The sequence below is a fragment of the Atheta coriaria genome, unplaced genomic scaffold, assembly GCF_025399875.1.
Source record: "Atheta coriaria isolate IRGN ID8LTWV9N9 unplaced genomic scaffold, Caltech_Dcor_3.1 hic_scaffold_3_pilon, whole genome shotgun sequence".
In the NCBI taxonomy this organism is placed as follows: Eukaryota; Metazoa; Arthropoda; class Insecta; order Coleoptera; family Staphylinidae; genus Dalotia; species Dalotia coriaria.
In genome coordinates this window covers 4,804,072-4,827,125 of record NW_027045445.1, presented here as the reverse complement: position 1 = coordinate 4,827,125, position 23,054 = coordinate 4,804,072, and the positions used below count along the sequence as shown (strand labels likewise).

The window sequence follows — 23,054 nt, the reverse complement described above, 5'->3', positions numbered from 1 at the left end:
TCACGCGACGCCGATGCACAGCCACGAATGGTGCGTGCGACGAATGCATTCATACACTCGACGACGACGCCATTAGAATATCCAGCTTGATTAGAATGCATAACTCGCGATCACCATTCGCAATTCACGACTCACGATCGCCGATTGAACGACGACGCATTATTATGAATATTTATTTAACGCCAGATGCGCAACACAGATATTCCAGCGATGAAAAAAGAAACAACAGTAAGCATCCAACAGAAAGGTGAGAAAATCTAGAACGTGGAAATTCAGTATTGTTACAGAAGCTGCATACAGTTGTAACACAACAACAGAAAAAAAACTGTTATAATATAATAAAATAAATAAAAATAAATAAAACATAATTTTAATTAGGTGTATGAGGATAAAAGTCGTCGTCATGTCAATAACATTTGAGTGCTTCTGAAATATTTCTATCATTATCAAATAGCAGATCAAAATAGCTCATAAAAGCCCGATTGAATGTAAGAATGTGTCCGAGAATTCGTGACGTTAAGTTGACGCAAAACATCCATCACACCCGGTAGTACATAGAGCAGTAGTAAAAGCAAATTAAAACATTCAAGTGGTCCAAGATTAGAACACACTGGCGCACTGTGTGTGTACGTGTGTGTCGTCATGCCTGAGTTCATTAAGCAACCACCCAACTTGATCATGGTTGCAGGATGGAGGATTTTATGGAACGTTAAATCTGGTTGTAAAACTTCACTGGGCGCTTGGACGCGTGTTTTTATTCAATGTCTATCATAATTATTGAAATATTTTCCCAGGATGCGAGCAACAAATCGAACAAAACGGAATAAAGAAAAGAAGAAAAAAACACACGTAAATGAATGCAAAACATTTATAAATTTCTAGTTATAGTTTTGTAATCATTTTTTTTATCGTTTAATAATGCATTAATGCATTTTCATGACGCAGCGCTGGTCATAAAATCGAAATTTATTGATACCATTAGTTTATTTCACTTTACTTTAATTGCATTTCTCCTTTATGAGCGCTTATTAAATTTTCGTCTCGGTCTTATTAATAGTCAAAAATAATAATTTCGTATCTATTGTTCAGTGGTTAGTTACCTAACTAGGTTAGATTTAGTATAAAATATACTCAAGCATAAAAATAATAACTGGCCGAAATTCTAAAAATTTTAATTTTTGATTTTAAACTATGTCTGCACAGTTATGTTAATATCCAGAAATTTGTTTCGCTATTTAACTGTATACAAAGATAAAAATCGGCAAAAATCACAGACACATAAATGCAACTTTGAATAACTATGAATAGCATTCGCATCATGATGCGCGGAATGACGGAATGCAAAAAACGTAAAATTCTGCCAATAATTACGGGAATTATGTATACCTTCTGCCGATGCAGGGATTTTTATCGGTGGCTGCGCGTTGCGACGCTTCGGCGTAATTATTGCTCGCCGGGCGTAATTACGCCGAATGTAACTTATGGTCTTTTCACTCAATTCGCACAAAGGCGCGCGCGCGCATGCGAAATTATATCGAACGAGACCAATAATTAATACCTACGCGTAATGGACTTTAAAAAGTGTTTTGCCGTTGTAAATTGCATGTGTTCTTCGCTTTTTTGCGTGCAAGTTTGTACGCGGTGAGGCCAAGTAACCCAAAATTAACCAGCTAATAACCTTAAGGTTATTTTTTATAATAACTAATTATTTATACGTTATCATGTAATGAGATTAATAAAAATTACCAAGTATGTTTGTATTTATGTTCATTTTAGCGTAAATTTTAGAGTGGAGATACCAATGCGCAACAAGCGAGTAACCCAAATATAAACGCAAATAACTCATAAACTAATTGAGATAAATCCATGCTCTAAACAAGATAATCTCGAGAATATCACAGATTAATGAAAAATATGTTTTTCGTAATTATTAAAGTTCCCATAGGTAAATTACGCTGAATAATTAGAAATGCAATTTATTCGTTTTGTGTTAGATTGGTTGCCGCAGATACGCGCCGTCGTCGTCGTCGTGAACTTGCCGTGTGTATACCTATTCCATTCGCCCGGTGGAATCGAAAAGTTGATCGAGAAGTCGCTCTCGGGTGCTGTGGTTGCTCGTTACTCGTACCGAGCGTACTGAGAGCGATTCCGCGGTTACTTGCGTTTCGCACACAAAGTCGCGCGCTCGCTCGCGGACTCCGCGGACGCAGAGGTATCTCAGGTGCGAACGCGTCGGAGAAGGACGGCGGCGAGCACCAATCCGGTGCTGGGGCTTCATGGTCGGCGCGCGCTAAGACGCTTCGCTTCTTTGACTTACCAGTCTAGTAGAAGACTTTGAGTGAGTAGCTAGTACCCTAGTTCAAAGTGGCGAGATAGGGGCACGAAAGGCCCTGGCAATCATCGGCCATGGCGACTGGTAAGTTCACAACACACGCACAACTAACAAAAACAACCCTCTCTTGCCGAGCAAAATAATCCTTGCAAAAACCACTCCTTTCTATAACCCAGCAGCTGGTCGAAATATCAAAGTGCAAATATTGGATTAAAGTGTGTAACAAAAGTGTATAAAACACTTAAATAATGTTCTCGTGTGTGAAATAAAAACGAAATAAACTTGTGAGATATGATAAAGACTTTGAAAAGAACGAGAAAAACAGATTTTGCGGAAAAAAGTTTTGCAAAAGCAGCCCGTCGCCATCGTTGCGCTCTCGCTCAGCTTTCGTCCGTGCAACAACACAACTTGGTCGGCGTTTTGGTTCCATTGGTTGGATATGGTCTCTCGCCAAAGATTGCGTTCACTTCTTCTCCCACGACAAGAGAAAACGACCTAAATCTGACCGTAAAAAAGCGTGCGAGCAGTACGCATACAACAGAGTTTAAATTAGCATTAATAACAACACTTTTCGACGATCGAAATGTCAAATATAACTATAGAGTGACCACCGCCTGGATTATATCGCCTAAAAATAAACATGTGTGATGAAAACTAAACTATCCAAAACATTAAACATAAAACCAACGCGACACCGGCTCGAATTCCAATCAGATTCCCATCCGAGTACAATTGTCCAACTAAAAAATAAAATGCGCCATAGTAGCAGACACAACAAGAAACTTTCTTTTCGGACGTTTAACGCCACACGACGTAATTGTAATGCACACATTATCGAAAGAGCAGCAAGACGTCATTAACACACTCGGCGCGAGACGCGCTCAAATTAAGTAATCAATATTTATTAAGCGCGGCGAAGTTATTAAGAAATTATTTTCGTGTCAGAAAAGAGTCTGCATTACATTTTGAGCAATACTCATCACTTGCCAGCTTGTTAGACGCCAAGATTAAACAAAAAAAAAAAAAAACCTAAGTCTTCTTACCGAAGGCAAATTGCACTTTCGCGTGTTCAAATCCCAAAAATATTAATTCACCAATTCAGGTGCTAAAAATAGCACACTTTGCATATTTTCGCCGTCAGTTTGATTTAATTGCAGCTTTCGCACTTCGGTGTGCCCTGTAATTTGCAAAAAAGGGAGAAAATGTTGCGTGCATCCGGAGCGCCCAACAGGCGATTAGGCGAGTAACCCAAGGGGATTTGAATGCTCGCACTCTTAGAAAATAATTGCACATGTGCGCTCTCGCATGCATCGATTCAAATATTTTTACACCGCAAACAAGTCTCTCTAACTCTAAACGTTTAACTTTTAAAAAATTAAATTTTTTCTCTCTTTCCGAAACGACTTTTTATGTTTTTATGGCGCGTTTTTACTGTAAAAGGATTAAAATCTAAGGGAATATGATCATTATGATTGTACATCTTCTCCAGCGGCGTGTCATTGCCGAGATGAGATTTATGCGCCGCGCCACGCTGATGACGATACTCTCTCGGCGGGTTTCGTAAACTGGTAAACTCATCTCGAAAACAACAAAAACCAACAGGCGCATCAGCATCACACGCTCGGTCGCATGGCGCACATTCCGAGAATGCGAATCCAAATTAGACACACATAAATTTTCATGTAAAAAGCATTTCACACATCAGAAAAAGTTATTTTTCCCTTTTTATTATTATTACTGTGCGTGTGTTCATTAATAGAAAGCGTTTTTTAATAAATAATTCCGCTTTAATTTACGACGAGTTAATAAAGTCGGCACTCTACACACACGCTCCGTAGTTTATTGTATCGGATATTCTCGTGCTGGATTTTCGGGTCTCACATTCGAGAGTGTGATGTAATTTTTATCGGGGCCCCGTTTTTTCCTCGTGGCTTGTGTATTTACCGCCTGCCCTGGTGGCATCGCGGCATCATTACACCTGTTTGCTTCCACCGTGCATAACACATATTTGCTTCCTGGCGCATCCAACGCTCAACCAACAAAACAGAAAAGAAAGAAAACAAAAAAAGCAAGATTGCACACAGGTAAAAGTCGGCCAAGAATCTACCTGACTACCTGACTGCCCCAAAAACCTTAAAATTTATCTTCAAAAATAAAAAATAAAAACCACAAAACAAAAAATACGTTCTGACGCTTCTTAATTCTATTTTATCTTTGCCTCTGTATGGCTACAAATTCATTTAACATTTAACTAATCGGTTAACACCGAGATAAATTTAATTGTGAACTCATTCTCCTCCTACAAGAGCCCGGATCGCATCATCATCATCGCCGCGGGGAGATGCATTCTAATCGATCAGTGATCAATCTCAATTAGTACTAATACGAGATTATTAAATTATAACTGGGAAATTTTATGAACTCACGGTGACGATTTATTTCTCCAGCGGAATTTCTTCATTGTACAATGGAAGGAAATCGATCGCCGGCCATCAAACGTCCGATATTTATTCCGCACACGCGTGTTTGATCATTCGACGTGTGTGAACAAATGCTCACGAAGGCATTGTGTGCGCACGATGAAAGCTCAGCTCGTATCGCACATGTTGAGCTCGCGCAAAGTTAATAACCGAATATTGAGCGACGGAAAAAAGTTTATTGACCCATTCGAATGTCTCGAGACACTCTCGTCGCTTTTGCTCATGATTTATCTAGGCGATTTTTTAGCGTGTAAAAATTTAAAGCCCACAGGTGACGATCATAAAATTATTAATTTTTAAACACCTCATCTCAATTTATGCCTCGTGTAGGCTTTAATTTTTAAAATAAAACATTTTGCAAAAACCCAACGAGAAAAAAAGGTATCTGACATGATGAATTGATGATGTCAGTCATGGGCGATGCGAGCACCATTAGCGGAAACTACGAAATTTTTAATTTACCTTGAACATCCTACGAATTCTAAACGCAATCAAACAGAAACACAAGAAAAAAAAAACACACGTCGAGAATTCACACCGAACCAAAAAGCTGTTAATGTATGAATAATATTGTATTTAGGACACGTTGCAATGCAAGACGTCATCGCACTTTCTCTCAGCACACGTCTCAAAGTGTGTGGAATATTTCTGTTTGCAGTCATAATATCATGCGCAATATTACTATTCGTGGGCGCGTGATCAATCTGCGATTGTTTCGCACTCTAACCATCTGAAAATCGCAAATATTTCCGCGCAAACTTCGAAAAATCAATAAAAATCGTCAAAAATAAGCAGAAAATTCAATTTTACGGGGTTGACATTTCGATTTTACTCGCATGACCTGGTTATTAATAAAAGACACGCGTGAAACTAAACACTAAACAAAGAAAAAAAAAAGCTGGTCGTAACCTCGCAACCTCAATCAAGAAAGTTTTATTTTATATTTTTTATTTTGTATTCAAATCTAAAACTCCTACGGTGCGCTTGCCATTTATGTCGCGTTGTGTGTAACACGAAATTTCTTTTATTAAGTTTCACTAATTTAATAATTACTCATTTATTCTATTTGCTAAATGAATAATTTGAGTAACACGCAATTGCTCTTTAATGAAGTATAAAAAGAATAAATGAAACCGAAAACGTTTTTTTTGTTTGGGCGTTGATTAAGCAAAAAAAAAAAGACAAAACGTAGGCAGCACATAAATTAAAACATTAACATCAATTTGGTTTTTATAATGACTCAACAGTGTAAATATACCAACCTTTATTCCAAAGTAAAGAGTAATGTTGGCATTTTTTCTAGTCGCATAGATAGAAACTTGAATTCAACTTCAACTGGTGTTTTGCTGCTGACAAACCTTTGAACGTTATTTACCGAAGTAGCAAGGCCATTCGCATGTGTGTACACACGGCGGCTATTTGTTGCTGCGCCGCCTGCTAAATGTTAACCGGTAAAACGTCGATGGCATGAATTTCAATAGCTCAAATTATAAGCCATTACAAAGTACGTATATACACGTCCAAAATAAATTTTTTGACGTTAAAAATTTTGTGTTGTCTCATTTAATATTCGTTGATATGTGCACAGCGGGCGTCCGCCGCGGCCCTATCCTAGTAAAACTAAGAAATCTTCGTTAAAACTTTCCGAGAGTGCATGAATCGTCGTGTTGTGAACTGCTGGTGCTCGGATAATTTGATTTTTTTATTCCGCCGGCGTTCCACGCTCCCGTGCTACGGCAGAGTCATGTGATGTGACTTAAGTCTTTTGGTAGCACAGTCGGGAGAAACAGTTAGACGCACACTGACGCCGAACAAAAGCTTCCTGCGCGCATTCTCATTCTCATTCTCTCAGGAGAACACAGCCATACATATTCAATTTTAATTTTATTTTTAAAAATAATTTTTTAACGCACAGAGAGAAGAAAAAAAATGGAATAAAACACAAGTGAAGCATGTGTCTGGTAAATGGTAAAACTCAACGCAATTAAATTGCATTAACGGCTATTTTATTTGTCCGCGGCGATATAATGCACACGCAGGATGCACAATGGCGGTTTATTAATGCCGAACGGTTGTTGCATTATGTAAGAGAGTGCCGGGGTATTACGATATCATTACTAGCAGCGCGCGCGAAATTTACATTTCGTCTAAGTCAGTCACACATGCGCACAGAGAGCTACACTCTCGCATTCGTTTTCATTTATCCTGCGCGCGGCGGCATTATGCGTTAATCGCGTGCGCGCGCGGAATGAAAGACGCTCAGCATTGAGAAATCCGAGGATTGAATTGATCCGCCTCGGACAATGGCAAGCACAAACGAAATAAAACCGCTCTGAAGAGTGCAACACCGTAATCCCCCACTTCATCAGCGCATTTCTTTCATTTTCTCTTCTGTGGCTTAGCAGAAAATAGCAATTAAACAAATAACGAACAAATAAGCCACTTGACTCTTAAGATAGATAGATTATTCTCTATCGTAACACGCATAAAACATACTTAAGTCACTTCGCAACTGAAATATATCGCAACTTTTTTCTGATTTTCTATTTTTATTAATAAAAGTATCAAGAAACAGATGTTTGAGTAATTGTGAGCAGAGCACAGAGTGTGCACAACCCGACGTTTATGATAATTGTTCACTACCGGTAATTACACTCCTCTCATCATGCGTCGTAAACACTGCGTGCGCAGTGAACAAAAAATTATTGCATCGCGCGCGCGCAAAAAAAGCGTATTCAATTTCAACCAGAGTTTCAGGATCCGGCCAAAAAATAATTAAACATAACAAATCGTAAAATTTTAAATTACACTCGTAAAAAAATTGGTTTGGCGCGGCGCAAGTAGTCTACCCGCGCGCGGCGCGTATTTTATATTTTAATTTGTGTAACGAAACAAAAGAGCACTTTGCGTTACGCCGGCGCGCGCAATATAAATAAAAGCCGCAGCAATTTAAATCAATTACAGGTGATGCCCGGTTATTAATAGATAGAAAAAAATTATTCTACGCTTATTAGACATTACCTCTTAGTGGTAGGTAAGAAATTTAATTTAAAAAAATATAAAATAAAACTAAAATGACTTAATTTAAGTCATGCAACCAAAATTGACAATTTTAGTTGTATTTATATCGCAAATGAATTCCTATGAATCGACGACAAGAGAAAAAGTAAAGGACCAGCTGACCTCGTTCGCGTTTCACTCGAAAAGTGATTGAATCGATGTAACAAACACAAAAGTGCGCGCTGCGCATGTATCACTTACGTCTCACATTTTATATGCACGACGCTGGCCGAAGAGATCGCAATACGCCGGGTGTCATGTCAATTTTTATTGTTTTCTTTATGACCACAACGTCCACAACAATTCCGTTTGATTTTATTGCATACGCGCGCGCGCGCGCGCATTGTTCTCTCTTACAAACCTCGCCCTGCATGCCGAATGTAGATATTTCTCGTGCACAACAATTGCGTGCGCCAAAAACAAAACAAACCAACATGAAAATCTCCCAACGTCCGCGTCTTGTGTTTTTACGAGTGCGCGTCTGCTTTAATTGCGTCTTTTGTTCATGCATATTGACCTAGTCGTAAACCGCCTGCAGTATAATCAATCATAAACCTGCAGTGTGTAAATAACTTCATTCTCCGCCCGAAATTTCATTCCACCAACGGTGTTAGATCACAGATTAATCTAACGCATGTAAATTGATGAGTCGAACAAATTTCCTACACCACTCCGCCAACGATTAATCTTAATCCTCATTAGTCAATGATGATGATAGTGATGCACCGCTGACCTACTCTCCGAAATTGTGTTAGGTCCAAGAGAATAAATATCGAAAAATTTCAAGCGCTGCGTATCGTATAAATATCATCACGCCATAAGCCGGCATTAAATTTCCAGCTTTTCCACGCTAAACTTGTCTCGGAAGAAGATATAATATCGTATTTTAATGGCGTATAAATGTTAAGGCCGTTTAGGGAGATTAACGCATTGTTGCGCGCTCGCATACTGACGTCTCCGTAATAAATTCCGCCCGGTGTGATGATGATAATTTTAAAACGTGCGCGCAGGGTGAGAGGCTGCTGCGCGTCTGTCTCACAACTCAAGAGTTGTCTATCGTCTAATGTGCCTGCCGCTTTTTTCGGAGAATATTGTACCGTAATCTATGCGCGATTGTTTGTCTTCCAACTTGCCCGACAAGGTTGTCTACGAGAACCACGTGCTTTCAAGTAAAATACCTGTTTGGGCATTAAAAACTTATTTTTCATTTCAAAATTTTTATTTTATTTTTTATGATTCTGATTTATTTTTAGCACAAAGAGAAATTTCGCTAACCCTTTTATGGTATCTCGCGCTGTCTGACTTTCTCTTGAACTCGCGGCGCACTTAAACTTAAGTCATGTGGTCAAACTCTCAAAATTCCAGTCGCCGGAAAAAAGTGAAATTAATAACATTTGTAAGCACGAGAAAAAAAAGGTAACGGGTTTTAGTTAACTGAAGAGATGCACAACAGCATCTTGAGGTGATGGCGATGCACAGTTATCCACTCCACATCAAAAGACTTAAGTTAAGTTAACTTAAGTATTTTGTAGCCGTTTTTGATTTAAGACTTTTAACATGTGTAGCGCGTTTTTAACTTTTAATTTGCAAATGTCAGACCTACAAAGATCTATGGCGATATTTTAAGGTTAGGTTGGTATGATACCGTTATATCCTGAGATTTATTCGCATTGTGTATGGCTAAACGTGTATTATTTGATATATTGTGCTCAAAACAAACCGACGTGGATTTATTGTTTCCAGATTGCGATCACATCGCAAGCGGTGATTTTACGAACAGCCTGTATGTTTGTTAGCTGCATGAGATTATGATTATGATGCTATTTCGAGAGAAGCCGGGAATGATTTGTGCGCTCGATGGAGCGCAACCACGCAAAAAGCAAACAGTTGGAAATTATGTAATTAGACCAAAAGGACGAACATGCCAAACAAGCAAACACACACAGAGTGCTTTCCTAGCATCTGCTGGTACATCTAACAATGAATAACGAACAGTTTAACTTTTTTTCTGCAATTTTTGCTGTGTTTGAACGTTAGAAGTGCATGTGAGTGCAATTTATGGCGTAACAGCAATTATCCCCAATTGATAAATCCGAGCAAATTTATGCCCGCGCGCCGTCGGGAACATGAGGTCCTTAAATTACACTTATACGCGTAACACCCATTTACACCAGCGGGAACACAACGTCAGCGTCATGCAAAACCTGTTTTTTTTTTCGTCGTCGACTCTTCTAGATTTTCTGCTCGCGCACGGTTTTGTTTCACCGCGCTGCGGCGTCGGATCGTGTTACTTATCCTAGGCACTTAAAAAATAGAAAAATTCAATAATGTGGGCTGGACGCGAGTGTAAATTTACACCGATTAAAAGCGAACCGATATGTGAACGTAATAATATGCAATTACTTCGTCTTGAGCAATAAATTTATCCTAGATTTTTACGCGAAAAGGCAACCATAAAAAAAGACAGCGCACAAAAAATAAATGAAACGACGTTTATGACTTGGACATCTTCTTGTTTCGAGGCATGAAAATGTTTACAATGTAAAAAATAAATTTCGCGCTCATATTTACTTTATGAGTTTCGCACCTCATTTTTTATGTTTGGAAAACTTATTCGCGCGTTTTTAGCACATTTTATGTGCGCGTTTTTTTGTGTTTTGCCAGAGTAATAACACAAAGTACAATATTCTATAAAATTTAAAAGGGATAATATAGTTTTTTTGCCTTGCAGAAAGAAAAAAGAAGACATTAAATTTAGAAAAATTCAAGAGTTTTAAAAGTTATTAATATAAGCCAAAATTATTTATAAGAAAATTACAAGGAAAAATCAGTATTTTCCCTTTGCAAAAATCTAAATTTAGATTTTTCGAAAAATAGTATATTAAGTATCAAGTGCGCTAAATGTTATTTTAACCACGAGTGTGATTAAGAGCGAGTGTTTACTACTTTAGTCACAGCTTTGGCCGTCCGTGATTAAAATGCCACTTTTCGAATCTTAAAACCGTGAAAAAAGTGGCACTTTACTTTACTTTGACAATAAAATATTATAAAATATTATATTTAATAGAGATTACAAGAAAAAAATCAGTTTTTTCAAAGAAAAAATCAAATATTTGAATTTTTAACGAAAAATCTCTATCAACCTACATTATTTCTAAATAACGATATATATGTATGAGAAATTAAAACCCGGTGAGAAATTTTTCGTTGTAGATTTTATATCTAAACCAACGTTATGTTTTATGTTGCATAATTACACCGCATGTATGTGTGTATGTCGGCTGCGAGGCATTGTTCGCCTCTAATTTGATGGCATCATATTAACATCAAGACACAACCGCATATTGTCTTTCTAAGACACCGACTACGGATATTGTTTCGCGCGCCCACTCGGATATCATTTGCGGGTTCCGTTTCCGTCTCATCTCGATCAGCGTCTTCTTCAAGTTCACCATGTTCACATAATCCAACAACACATTAACAACATTCAACTAATCCACAATTTTTACTCCAAAAACTAACAAAATCAACTTTAACTCCAAAAATGAACACAAAAAAAAAACGCTCATTACTGATCTATAAATCGTGACTTAAATTCCAATTCCGCGCAACCTTCATCTTGATGATTTGATGATTTAATTTAATTACACGTACATAATGATAATTATTTCAAACAAGTACGTAATGTACAGCGATGGTTAACAAGCCACCACAGTAGTACCCGTACTGGACCTGTATCTGCAGTTTATGTAATATTTTCTCCTTCAAACGCGATTAATTATCACAAGGATGCGCACTCAATGTGCCCGGGCGTGTGTGCATGTTTGCTACGTTAATGAACACTTAAATGTACGCATGTTGAAAACGGCGCGATGCGATAACGATGCGCGTTGTCTTGTTTTTTATTGTACACAATTACATAATGAACGACAAATGATAAATCACACAGCGCGATCAAGGTAACTGTAAACGTCTCTTCCTTCGCAGCGCGTTTCGACAGCGCGAGATGAGGAAAATTAATTCGTGGTGCTACATTTGCATGCCATTTGCGAGCATCAAATCAAATCTATCACAATGACTCATCATTCCAGCAATAAAAAAAAACGTTAAATGTTAATATAATTTGTTTAATTTAATTTCATAATTTAATACGAAGTGAAGGTTTTTTATTCGCGAAATTCTGAATTGATGGAATTGACGCTTGGATGATCAGATGGCGTAATGGATGGTAATTGCGGTTAATTGAGGTTTAATATTCGCGTAATTAGTACACTATGTTGAAATGCACTTTAAATCATCATCATCTAGCTATTTTTATTTATTTCTACTTTTCGTGTGATTTTTATATGAACGTGTCATCCACATCATCGCCGAAAATAACTCAGTTACGTGATTTTGCATATTAAACACATTTAAATGTTAGAAACATTACTTAAGCACCTTGCGCATGCGCATCTACAACCAAAATATTTCTCTTTCAGTTATTCATTGAAATAATGTAGGTTGACATTATTTTTTATTAAAAGGACCTCTAGAAACATGACTTAAGTATGTTGCGCATGCGCAGCAGACATTCACCAAACTAAAAACTTAATTAAACAAAAGAAAGTATCGCATTTCTCTTATTCGTTATCTAAATATTAAAATAAATTGTCAATCAAAAGAATAATGAATGAAGAGAATGTCGAATAAAAATTGAAAGTCAAATTTAAACCAAGATATTCATCCGTAGCACGTGCATAAAACGTAGCGCTTTATAAACGAGTAAATTAAGCAACATTTCAACTAATTAATAGCCCCAACCAACTCATAATAGAATAAATACACCTATTAAAGAGCTCCCGAAAAAAATCCGGCAATAATTTTAAGTCACACCACGAGATCGTCCAAAATTGCACGTAAATTATAAACATACATAAAGTTTGTGTTTCCGCCAGAGTCCATAACGTATTAATTAACGACTCGTCGTCGGCGACGTCCAAATGCGGAATGTTTTTGCGTACTAATTATTAATTAAATGCTCCACTTAATTTCGTCCCGAGTATATTTACCAGCGAGCAAATCCTGTTCTTGTGTCTTGTGCCCATCATCCTGTCGTCCGAGTTTAACTCTAACTTGCCTTAATAATTCTTCTTTCGCCGAGCGTCCGCGTCCACCGGTTGATGATCTAATTAAATCGATCCGATCTAGATTCATTGCCGTTTATGTTGGCTTTGCGTACGATTTTATCGCCGCTAATTTTTTCTTGTTGTGTCTTTTGCTCATACAAACGCCATTTTTTATTTGTATTATGTTTGGACTCGAGAATTTATTACGTATGATCTTAATCTTTGTGCTAACCGGTGATTTTTTTGTCTGTTTCAGCTAAAATGAAGATTATTCTTCCTTTGGTCGTTTGGATATGTCTTCAATCGACTGTGAGTACATATTTTTATTGTATTTATATTACACTAGCGTTAACCCGTGGCTTCGCTCGCGAATATCTAAAATAATGAAGTTGCTTCCGTACGCGTCTGTAGTCACAGAAGAAGTAACAATGAAGTAGAATGGCGGGAAGTTTAAAATGGCTGAAAGTATAGTCTATGGAAGTATAGTGTACAGTCTCCATAGTGTAGTCAATTGGATTTGAAGTTGACGTAGCTGTCGGTAATACAGTGTGATAATACAGTGTGATGGTACTATAGTACTTAGGTTTGAGCTTCATTGCTGGAATGCTAGATGGCGTTAAAGTAGTCAAATAGCCAGATGCAGAGGTATTATTGGCTAAACAATTTCCTTATTTTATTTAAAATATAATTTTTTATTAAATAAAAAGTAGCCTATAACCATTCGGGGACCACTAAGAATATGTGTACAAATTTTCATGATGATCGGTTAAGTAGTTTTTGCGTGAAAGTGTAACAAACATCAGGACTTCCGCATTTATAATATTAGTAAGGATTGTGAAATAGGCAACCAAATCAACACGCAATGGAAATATTTCTATCTTAAAATGTAATCCGTACAATATGAATTTATATATCATTAAAATCCAAGATTTAGATCGAATATAATCCGAAATAATGAGAAAAATATCGAACTAATCTTCGCGTTTTAATCTGACGAGTGCATTTTGTACCGCAACGCTTAGTTTAATGAAAGTGGAAAGTGAAATTCGTCACGTTGGCGGCCTTCTCATTTTCAAACCAGCGTGCGGAGGACGATTAAGATTACCATAACGATAGACGCATGTGTTAGAATTTCCCTGCGGCCGTTTCGGGCGTTATTTATGGCGCTCCACAGAAACACTTTCATGTGTAACAAGCCAAAAACCCACGAACCAGGATGTCACAATATAAATTTATCATTTTTACACACAAAAAAATAAAATAAACGTGACTTTGACATTGACTAGGAATTCTTCAAATTACCTCTTTATATAAGAAATAAATATATATGAGTATAAGTTTTGTGCACTTACCTAATGTGTTCTTCCGCTTCGTCATCCGTGACTAATTCGCAATGGTTCCAAGTTTGTCGCCAAGCGTGAAGAGGTTTGTTGACCCGCTCTTCTTCATCCTATGAACATGATAATAATGATTTATTATCATACTTTTAGTTTCGACGAGTTTATTAGGAAAAAAAAAGGTTATATCTTTAATGACGCCGTATTTATCGTCTAAATAGTAAGCAGCAATAAACTCTTCCGTGTTTGTGGTGCGAATTTTACAACGCTTGTTATCTTATTATAGCAATGATGACTCTGGTATCAGAGGTCGACGAGATCAACAATATTAGCCGGTATTAGCCGGGCTGGTGCAACAATTGTGTCAAAATTGATAATATTTATACGCGTTGCCGCAAGATAGGATTAACTGTAATCATAGGATGCATAAATCTCACACATTTCACATCATCACACCATGAATGTAAATTTCACAGCATAGAAATTATGCACTCGCATTGATCATGTGATGGTAGTTCTAGTAAAGCACTAACTAGTAACTAGTATTAAAAAGCATCATGTGGTTGGCGTAGTAAAATTGGTAGAGTAATAGAACAGGTACCTTTTTAGTATTTAACAGCATTTTCCTTAGTAGTGATGTACTTTCAATGGGAATAATTGCTGGTTGCTCATTTCACATTGCTGAGGTACTAGAAACAAATAAATAAATAGAGATGAATTAGTACGTGGTTATTACACCTGCTTGGCTGTAAATTTAATGCATTTGGTGTTTAGAATTCATCACAATGTTGAGTTTTATTGGGCGGTAATGTTTTCGCGCATAAACGCCGGGTATTGTAGGGTTAGGAAATTTTGCACAAATATTTATACAAAAAAATATATAATAAAAGAAGATTTGACGGGTAATTTATACCACAACTACTTACTCAATGTCTCAGCTTTGTAACTGTATGTTGTTATTAGTTTAACTCGGCGTATTTTTGTTTTTATTTGTTGTTTAATTTGCACAAATTGCACTCAACCGACGCATCGTCAACCATTTGAAAAATACTTTAGTACCACAATCAGTTGTACTAATTGTAGAGGGCGCTGTGAACCATTTGACATTCAAATCATAAAAATTCAAATGTTGTGCATCTTTTTACTCATTGCTTTCGAAAGAAGAATCCGGTTATGATTTCTGCAGTGCAGTACAAGTGAGCGTAATTATCGCCGAGATTTATTATCGTACAACACCTCGCGCTGCGCCGCAGTGCTGCCATTTATAGAAATGTTTTCGCCATTCGGTTTCGTCGGGAGTCACACGAGCGTAACCCGAATACACGTAGTGCGCTCAAGTTCAAATTGGCAAAGAAAACAAATAAAAGAAACAATGCGCTTCGCGCATAACTATGCGCGCTAACGAAGAGAAACAGAAAACAAAAGAGAGCAGTTATTTAGGACGCTGAATTATGCATGCGTTGTGGGTTAATCAAAAAGCTACAAGGGTTTTCGGTAAACAATCACCAACGAGAAAGCGAAAATAAATAACTGTTGCCCACGCGCAGCGGCCGAAAAAAAGACGACGTCAGACGAGCGGCGCTTACAAACGAAATTCTTCGGTGTGAGTTATGCACCTTAATCCAGACGGTAATCGCGACGATTTATTCCACGCCTTGCTTCAATTTATTTCGACTGGTTTGAAAAACCCGCGAAAAAAACGTGCGTGATGCGCATGTCAAACAGAATTAACTTGTAAGCTCACTTGTAGAGTAGGTACAGAGTATCGCAGTTTATTGAACTTTCGCACATTACTCGAAATGCCGACACACAAGAGATTTACATGGAAATGGTTTCAAATTAATTAAATAAATAAGTTAACATTGTGCGATTGTTTGCGGCGCGCTGAGAACGAGCACACACAACCACAACACACACAATCTTGTTAAATCGCGTATAATTGATGTTGATTCCGACTCGCATGCTCATAAAACCACCAAATTGTTTGCGTCTGCAGGAAAGAAAAACGCTTCGTCTTCTTGCAGCTCGTAAATGCAATCACTTTTACGGACTTAAATTTTTAACGACGTGAGCCACACAAAAATGCGCTAATTGCATCCAAGGATTTTCTTCTTTCCATTTTTTTTTACTTTTAAACCCATCAAAGCGCAAACTTTAAGGGATTGTCGTTGTCGTTGTCGTCGTGCGTTCTACACGCAACCGTATTTTGATTTACAACGCGCTACAATATTCCCGCAGCGTAAAGTTCAAGGATGCGCGATATGCGATGCGCGTCGCGAATAGAAATCGTTGTTCTTTCGGTTTCTTCGCCTTCGACGTTCTTCGTTTCTTACGCGATCAATATGATAATGCTCCGGTAGAGCGTGGAGAGTCAAATTGCATGCAAATGATAACATTTAAGTGAGAGTCAAGCGACTTAAGTCATGTCTGTCCAACCGGAAGTACTTGCAACGTGCGTCGTCGGTGTGCATCCGGTCGGAAGCCAACAAATATTTTATTTTTATAGAATTTAAATTCCAACAACACTAAAAATAGAATTCTTGCAATTTGTCAAGTCCTTGAAACAACATAACCTAAATTTTAAAACTGACAGTTCCACAACACGTCGCGCCATCTACCGACGCAAAATTGAAGTAAATTTTTGCAAATTATCGAACAACATAACCTAATTTTATAGAACTGACCATTTCTCAACACGTAGCGCCATCTACCGGCGCAAAATTGAATTTCAAAAAACAAATTCCAGCAAATTGTCAAAAAACATAACCTTACTTTAAAAACTGACAGTTTCTCAGCATGCAGCGCCATCTACTGGCGCAAAATTGATTTGCTAAAAATTACATTTTGAAAATTTAAATTTCAAAAAATAAATTCAAGCGAATTAGCGATCAACATAACCTAATTTTAAACAACTGACAATTCTCTCGCATGCTGCGCCATCTATCGATGCCAAATAGAATGACTCCTTGCGTGCGCATTGAAATCCTGAAAAATTATGTAAGATGTAATTCTTTGCGTGTAAATAATAAGCAATCAGAGGAAGAAAATACGTCACGGACAGTCGAAACAATCCAAACAAAATGCACCTTACAGCATCCTCGTGTGTACCAACGAGTCTCTCCTATTATTTCTTCTTGTGGCTTCGTGTGGCGCGACCGATAGTTGTTGTTGTTGTTGTTGTTGTTACTGTTTCTGGTGTTTGGTATTTGGGATGTGGTATGTGTGCGTTTTCTTTTTATTGACGGCTTGTTATTTGCGCTCTTGTGCATCTCTCACGAGAGCGCACACAGCGCACAAAGCAGCACATCCTCGCGAGACCAGCACTGCTCGCGAGATGAATACAGTTAGGCGGCATTTTTTATTGCCACTCGTTTTTCCGTACGCGCTGCACGTGAAATGTCGATGATGTTAACATGCGCGGACACACACACACACACACGTGGAGAGTATATAGATATATACACTTATGGCCACTTCTTGACGCGGAAAACCCGCGGATATTGCTCGTGCACGACTCGTGTGGACCTCGACGGGTTCACGGGTCAAGTGCACAAAGGGTTTTCCTGCGCGCATCTAATTATACCAATAAGGAACGTCGCTCCGACGTCGAATGGCTGCACACGCATCATCATAATATGATCGTATTCAATAAGCCAACCGGGCAGGAAACAATTGGTTTGTATTTCAGTACAAAAACAGTTATGAATGTCTAGGCGACAAATAAGCATTATAAAATATTGTATTTTTTGAAAATATAACCTATATAGTTTAGAAATTTGTATTTTTTTAAGAAAAAATGATATTTGTGCAAATTTTTAGGAAAAAAATTTAATTTTTATTTGAAATTTTTGAATTTCGCGCCATAAATGCAACTTGTGACGTCAATATTGAGTAGTTCTATATTCATAACCTCAAATTTAAATAAAATAGTAAATAATTAACCTATAAGTGCTTGAAAATATATTTTTTCTACTTTTTCCGAAATTTTTTGCGAAAATTGTTGATTTTTTTATGAAAAACTTTGATTTTAGTTTGAAATTTTGAATTTCGCGCCATAAATGCAAGCTGTGACGTCAATATTGAGTAGTTCTATATTCATAACCTCTAATTTAAATAAAATAGTAAATAATTAACCTATAAATGCTTAAAAACCTTTATTTCTTCCACTTTTTCAGAAATGTTTGCAAAAATTGTTGATTTTCTTGCTAAAAACCTAAATTTTAACTTGAAATTTCAAAATTCGCGCCAAAAACCCTTTGACTTCATTTGTGACGCCATTGTTGAGTAGTATTCTTTTTATTATGCCTTAATTTGTCTAAAAAACTAAAATTTCTTTCTAAAAACAATTTTAATGCAACGTTTTACACTAATGCTACATACTTATGCACCAATAAATAGATTCTAAAATTGCAATTGAACGCCTGCAAGCACAAAAATAAAACGCAATGTAATAACAGCAATTTGTGCTGTTATCCTGCGCGCGCATGAAATAGCATACGCCGGAAATTTACAGTAAATGAATTCAAATTATTCGCAGCTAAAACGAATTTTTTGCAAAATTTGCATAAAGCCATAAACGAAATTAAAAACATTATGAAAAAAACAACACAGAATATACGAGTACGTAACGATATGAATATGCATCCGGGGATACGGAATACCGGTGTGCGCAACTGTTTCCTCTGCGGCTTTGAGGTTTTTGTTCATTATCAGGGCGCTGCTACACATTGAAGCATTAAATGTTTACTGCGGTTGAAAACGGTAGGATTTACTGGACTTGCACACTTAGGCTCGCGTCTTTTATGAGTCATTCTCGACATCGATTCCACAAAAGAAGACAAGATTGGAATTTTAAGCAGACTATTGAATAAAAACCGTTACAATTCATAGAATTTCAAAATACAATAAAAAAAAACATGACGGACAATTTGTCGATGCAAAAATTTAAATAATTGCATAAACTAGAAGGTTTTCTTTTAATTCATAGCGAAAGTGTCAACTCATGGTCACAATACCCACGCTAATCCAACCCATGCCCACATCTTCACATTGTGCAACTAATTTCTTTGGATCGATTCAATAAACACGTTCTGCAAAAGTGACTTTTTCACGACCACTTGTAGATTTTGCGCAAAGAGTTTCTGGTTTCTGGATTTGTGCAAACTTGGACGATTTCGAATTTCTGCGCGTATCATTGAGTAAAACGTGCGCGCGCAACTCGGCAATGGTCAGTGGCCTCGGCGTGCGCACAATTCACTCTTAAGCGAATATGTATTCAAAACGAATCATGCGAACCGAACGTTAGAATCGCCCACACCAGTTTCCCAGATTCCCATATAAGCCACCACACAAGGTTATTATTATTATTATTATTATTATTATATTATCCCCACAGCGTGATATTTTATTGACAAAATTCAAACGAGTCATGTGTCACAATTTGTCACCTCTGTAAAGGTCACACCTTCCGTCTAACACTTTTTCGTGATTTAATGTATGCAACTTGTTGAGCAGCAGCTGCGTATCCCAAGGCAACATAACCAAGAATGTGGCCTAACAAAGAATTAATATTCGATCAAGAAGACAATGAAAACTCACTTCTACGGGTCTGTTGCGGCTGTTATCTATTATCACAACAAAGCCACCGTGTAATTACATTATCTCCGCCTCGGATATATTTGCATATATACATTTATGCATTGCGCAATTTTTTTTCTTCTTCATTGGTCTATCTTCACGCCGGTCATGCTAATTTGAAGCTATTTTAATAACTCAATAACGATCTAGGAATCTTAGGGACAATCGGACAAAGAGGCGCATGGATGAACGTGTTGATGGCGAGAGCAGCGCGCATGTTTTATCGTTTGAGCAAATCGCACATGCGCAAATGCGCATATGCACATACCTGCATCCAGCTATCGTGCATCATCATCGTCCGGGGCCGGCAGGACCTTTTTTTTTTGTTACTTTATACAGATGTGCGTGTGCGTTTCAGTCGCACTAAGCTTAAGTCAAATCACTGGCGTAGAAAACTTTTCGTCTCATTGTATGAACCACCGATGTCGGCATCCAAGCGTAATTATTTCATGCCATAAACTCTGTGTCCGCGCGTCGGCTGGGAAATTGTTTTAAATTATAGAATTTAATTGCGGTCGCTTAAATATGTTGCAACGCTCGAGTGGACAATAACGACGCGCCGCAGTCGTAAAATGTTTCCTTTCAAATTAACCCTGATCGATTTATCTATCTACCTCTTTAAGCTTTAAAACTCATTTTATATTTTTTAACCTAAAATATTAGAATGAGAAACAATGAAGAGAAATTTACGTTTAAAGGTCTAATTCACACGAATAATCACAATTAATTAGTGCGAATCTTTTATCTGTTGCGGTATTTCGTGTTCTGTTAATCAAATAAGTCACTTTCGCATCTGTGCCTTAATGGCGTGCAATTAAACTAATGACGTGTAATATGAATAGGCATAAAATATACCCGACGAATGCGCAAAATGTAAATAAACGTTTGATTTGCCATCCCGAGCGGAATTCTCGAACGCATTCTAAAAACTCTTCACTTTCCGTCGTTGCGCGTTTGTCATGCATCGCCATTAGTCGACTTAATGTTACATAACGCAGTTGCGCGCGCGCGCGCGTGGTGGAAAATCCGTCGCGGAGTGTGACGCGAATGTGAGTGAACCTCGACGAGGATTTGTTGAACTTTGCTGCACGAAATTAATCATAATAATTGCAACCGCCGCGCGTCACACTGCCTCACGCGTGTGTTGTGTGTGTGTGCATCGTATTAATATTTGTTTCCGCGTGCGCGCAACCTAAACTTAAAATTCCATGCCGCGCGCAACAAATCAACGAAACGTGGCGAGACGCACTGTTTTTATCCGAGATTTTCGCGAATGACCATCGCCGGCTATGATGCATGACCAAATTAAACATCAATCATACAAATTGCCTGCATTACCACGAGGACAATTTCAGCCGCACTCTGATTTCCTACTGAATATACGAAATGTGACTTAAGTACACAACTCAAGTGCATTTACTTTCATTACATTCAATTCGTAATTGGTTTTAATCTGAAAATCTGCAAAGTCGTCGCGATATAACGACCGAGAGCAAAAAGTAGTCGTGCAACTTTTATTTTCTTCACGTCGCGGTCTCGAATTCAACAAACTTTTACTTATTAGTTGCGAACAGAACACGTTCACCCGAGACAAATGCATCGAAAGCGAATGGCGAATGGTTTTTTGCTTTTGCTTCGCGCACGATTCGAGAAAACAATAAAAAAACGTGCCAAGTTTACGAAACGAGAACTTCCTCCACAAAAACACACAAAATAAAATAATACCCATTCATTTAACACTACCAACGCCATCTACCACAAAGAAAACAAACTAAAAAGTCAAAAATACAAAAATTTTCGGTAAAACCTAATTGCAACCAAATAATCAAATCAGAATCAATTACAAAGTGAACCTAAGTACTGTTTCGTTACGTCCTGACGTATTACGTCTTGCTCGTCGCAGACGCCGCCATATAAGGACGCTCAGACTCAACACTTATTACCGCCGCCCGCCTGGAAGGACATTCGAGCCTACGCGGCGCACGCACGCACGCCAGTAACGCATTAAACAGTAAATTATCGCGGCGACTTTAACGCGCCAACAAATTGATTGTTTATTTATGTAATCGCCATTTGCAACGCTAGCGCACATTCAACATTTAAGCAATAGACGCATGCGTAACACAAAAACTCCTCTTCGCGCTTCGCGCAAGAAAATACTTAAGTCAGACTTTAAGCCACAACAATGTCATCGGTTTTTGTTGCAAGTTCCCACATTATGGTTAATTTAAATATGTTAGCGTTAATTTCACTTAGGATTTTAATTATTTTCGGTTTAGTTCAAAGAATAGTTTAACATAAGTTAAAATTTAATTAAAATAACGGTTGTGGAGCGGCGTGGTTTCCTTTCGGTGCGATTTTCAGTTCATCGCATTGTTTCTGCTTGTTGTTGTTGTTGTTGTTGTTAAAAGCGATGTACGTTTGAATTATAGACATTATTTTCGCATATTGCTGCGCAGCTTCGTCTTCCTTCCATTGTTCGCACCAATCTCGACAATTTGACGCGAAATGCAAAGTGCTATCATTAAGTGCACATCAATTCGTTGATTTTTCCCCACTTGATCCATTCTCCTACTTCCGTTGTGCTGCAATGTGTTATGCAACACAATCAGGCGCGCATAAAACATTCTCGTTAGCCGCGCAGAGCAATTTTCACGTTTTGCGTATTAACACTCGCGGTAAATGCGAAATATGTCGAGTAATCAATGCTAACAGCGTAGGCAAAGTGTACACTATGCACATTGGGCAAATATAATTACATCGTAACGCTTAGTGCGCATGCGCACCGTGCTAAGCATGAATATGCGCGTGGTCATCGCGCGTTCGTAACGTGAAATAAAACGTAACGCCGCAAACATTGGGATTCAGAGGCGTGCGTATAGCGGTAATTCCACGAGATGAAAATGTGACCTACCTCGTTGTGCAAGAGATACGTAAACAAAGAACGGCGCTCAAGTAGCGCGCATTACGTAAACCAAATTAGCACCGGGTGGGCGAAAAAAGATGATGGTCAATACCTGCAAAAAAATTCCAGTGTTATTTTTGCAATTTATAGAGCATTAATATCTACCACTTCACCAAGATTAATAATATTTTGAAT

The 23,054-nt window shown here is 37.8% G+C and overlaps 1 protein-coding gene and 1 long non-coding RNA gene across 3 annotated transcripts in view; one reads left to right on the top strand and one right to left on the bottom strand.

Moving 5' to 3' along the window:
• LOC135803547 (uncharacterized) overlaps positions 1 to 15,403 on the bottom strand; it is a 34,653-nt gene extending 19,250 nt beyond the window's left edge. For both annotated transcript variants that reach the window (XR_010550835.1, XR_010550834.1), the window contains exons 1-3: positions 15,244 to 15,403; positions 14,919 to 15,006; positions 14,333 to 14,430 (exon numbers count right to left, since the gene is read on the bottom strand). This is a non-coding gene — a long non-coding RNA (uncharacterized lncRNA). The remainder of the gene's footprint in view (positions 1 to 14,332; positions 14,431 to 14,918; positions 15,007 to 15,243) is intronic.
• dpy (fibrillin-like protein dumpy) overlaps positions 2,074 to 23,054 on the top strand; it is an 85,664-nt gene continuing 64,683 nt past the window's right edge. The window contains 2 exon segments of the mRNA XM_065317191.1: positions 2,074 to 2,416; positions 13,237 to 13,289. Coding sequence (XP_065173263.1) covers positions 2,407 to 2,416; positions 13,237 to 13,289 — 63 coding nt within the window. The 5' untranslated portion in view covers positions 2,074 to 2,406.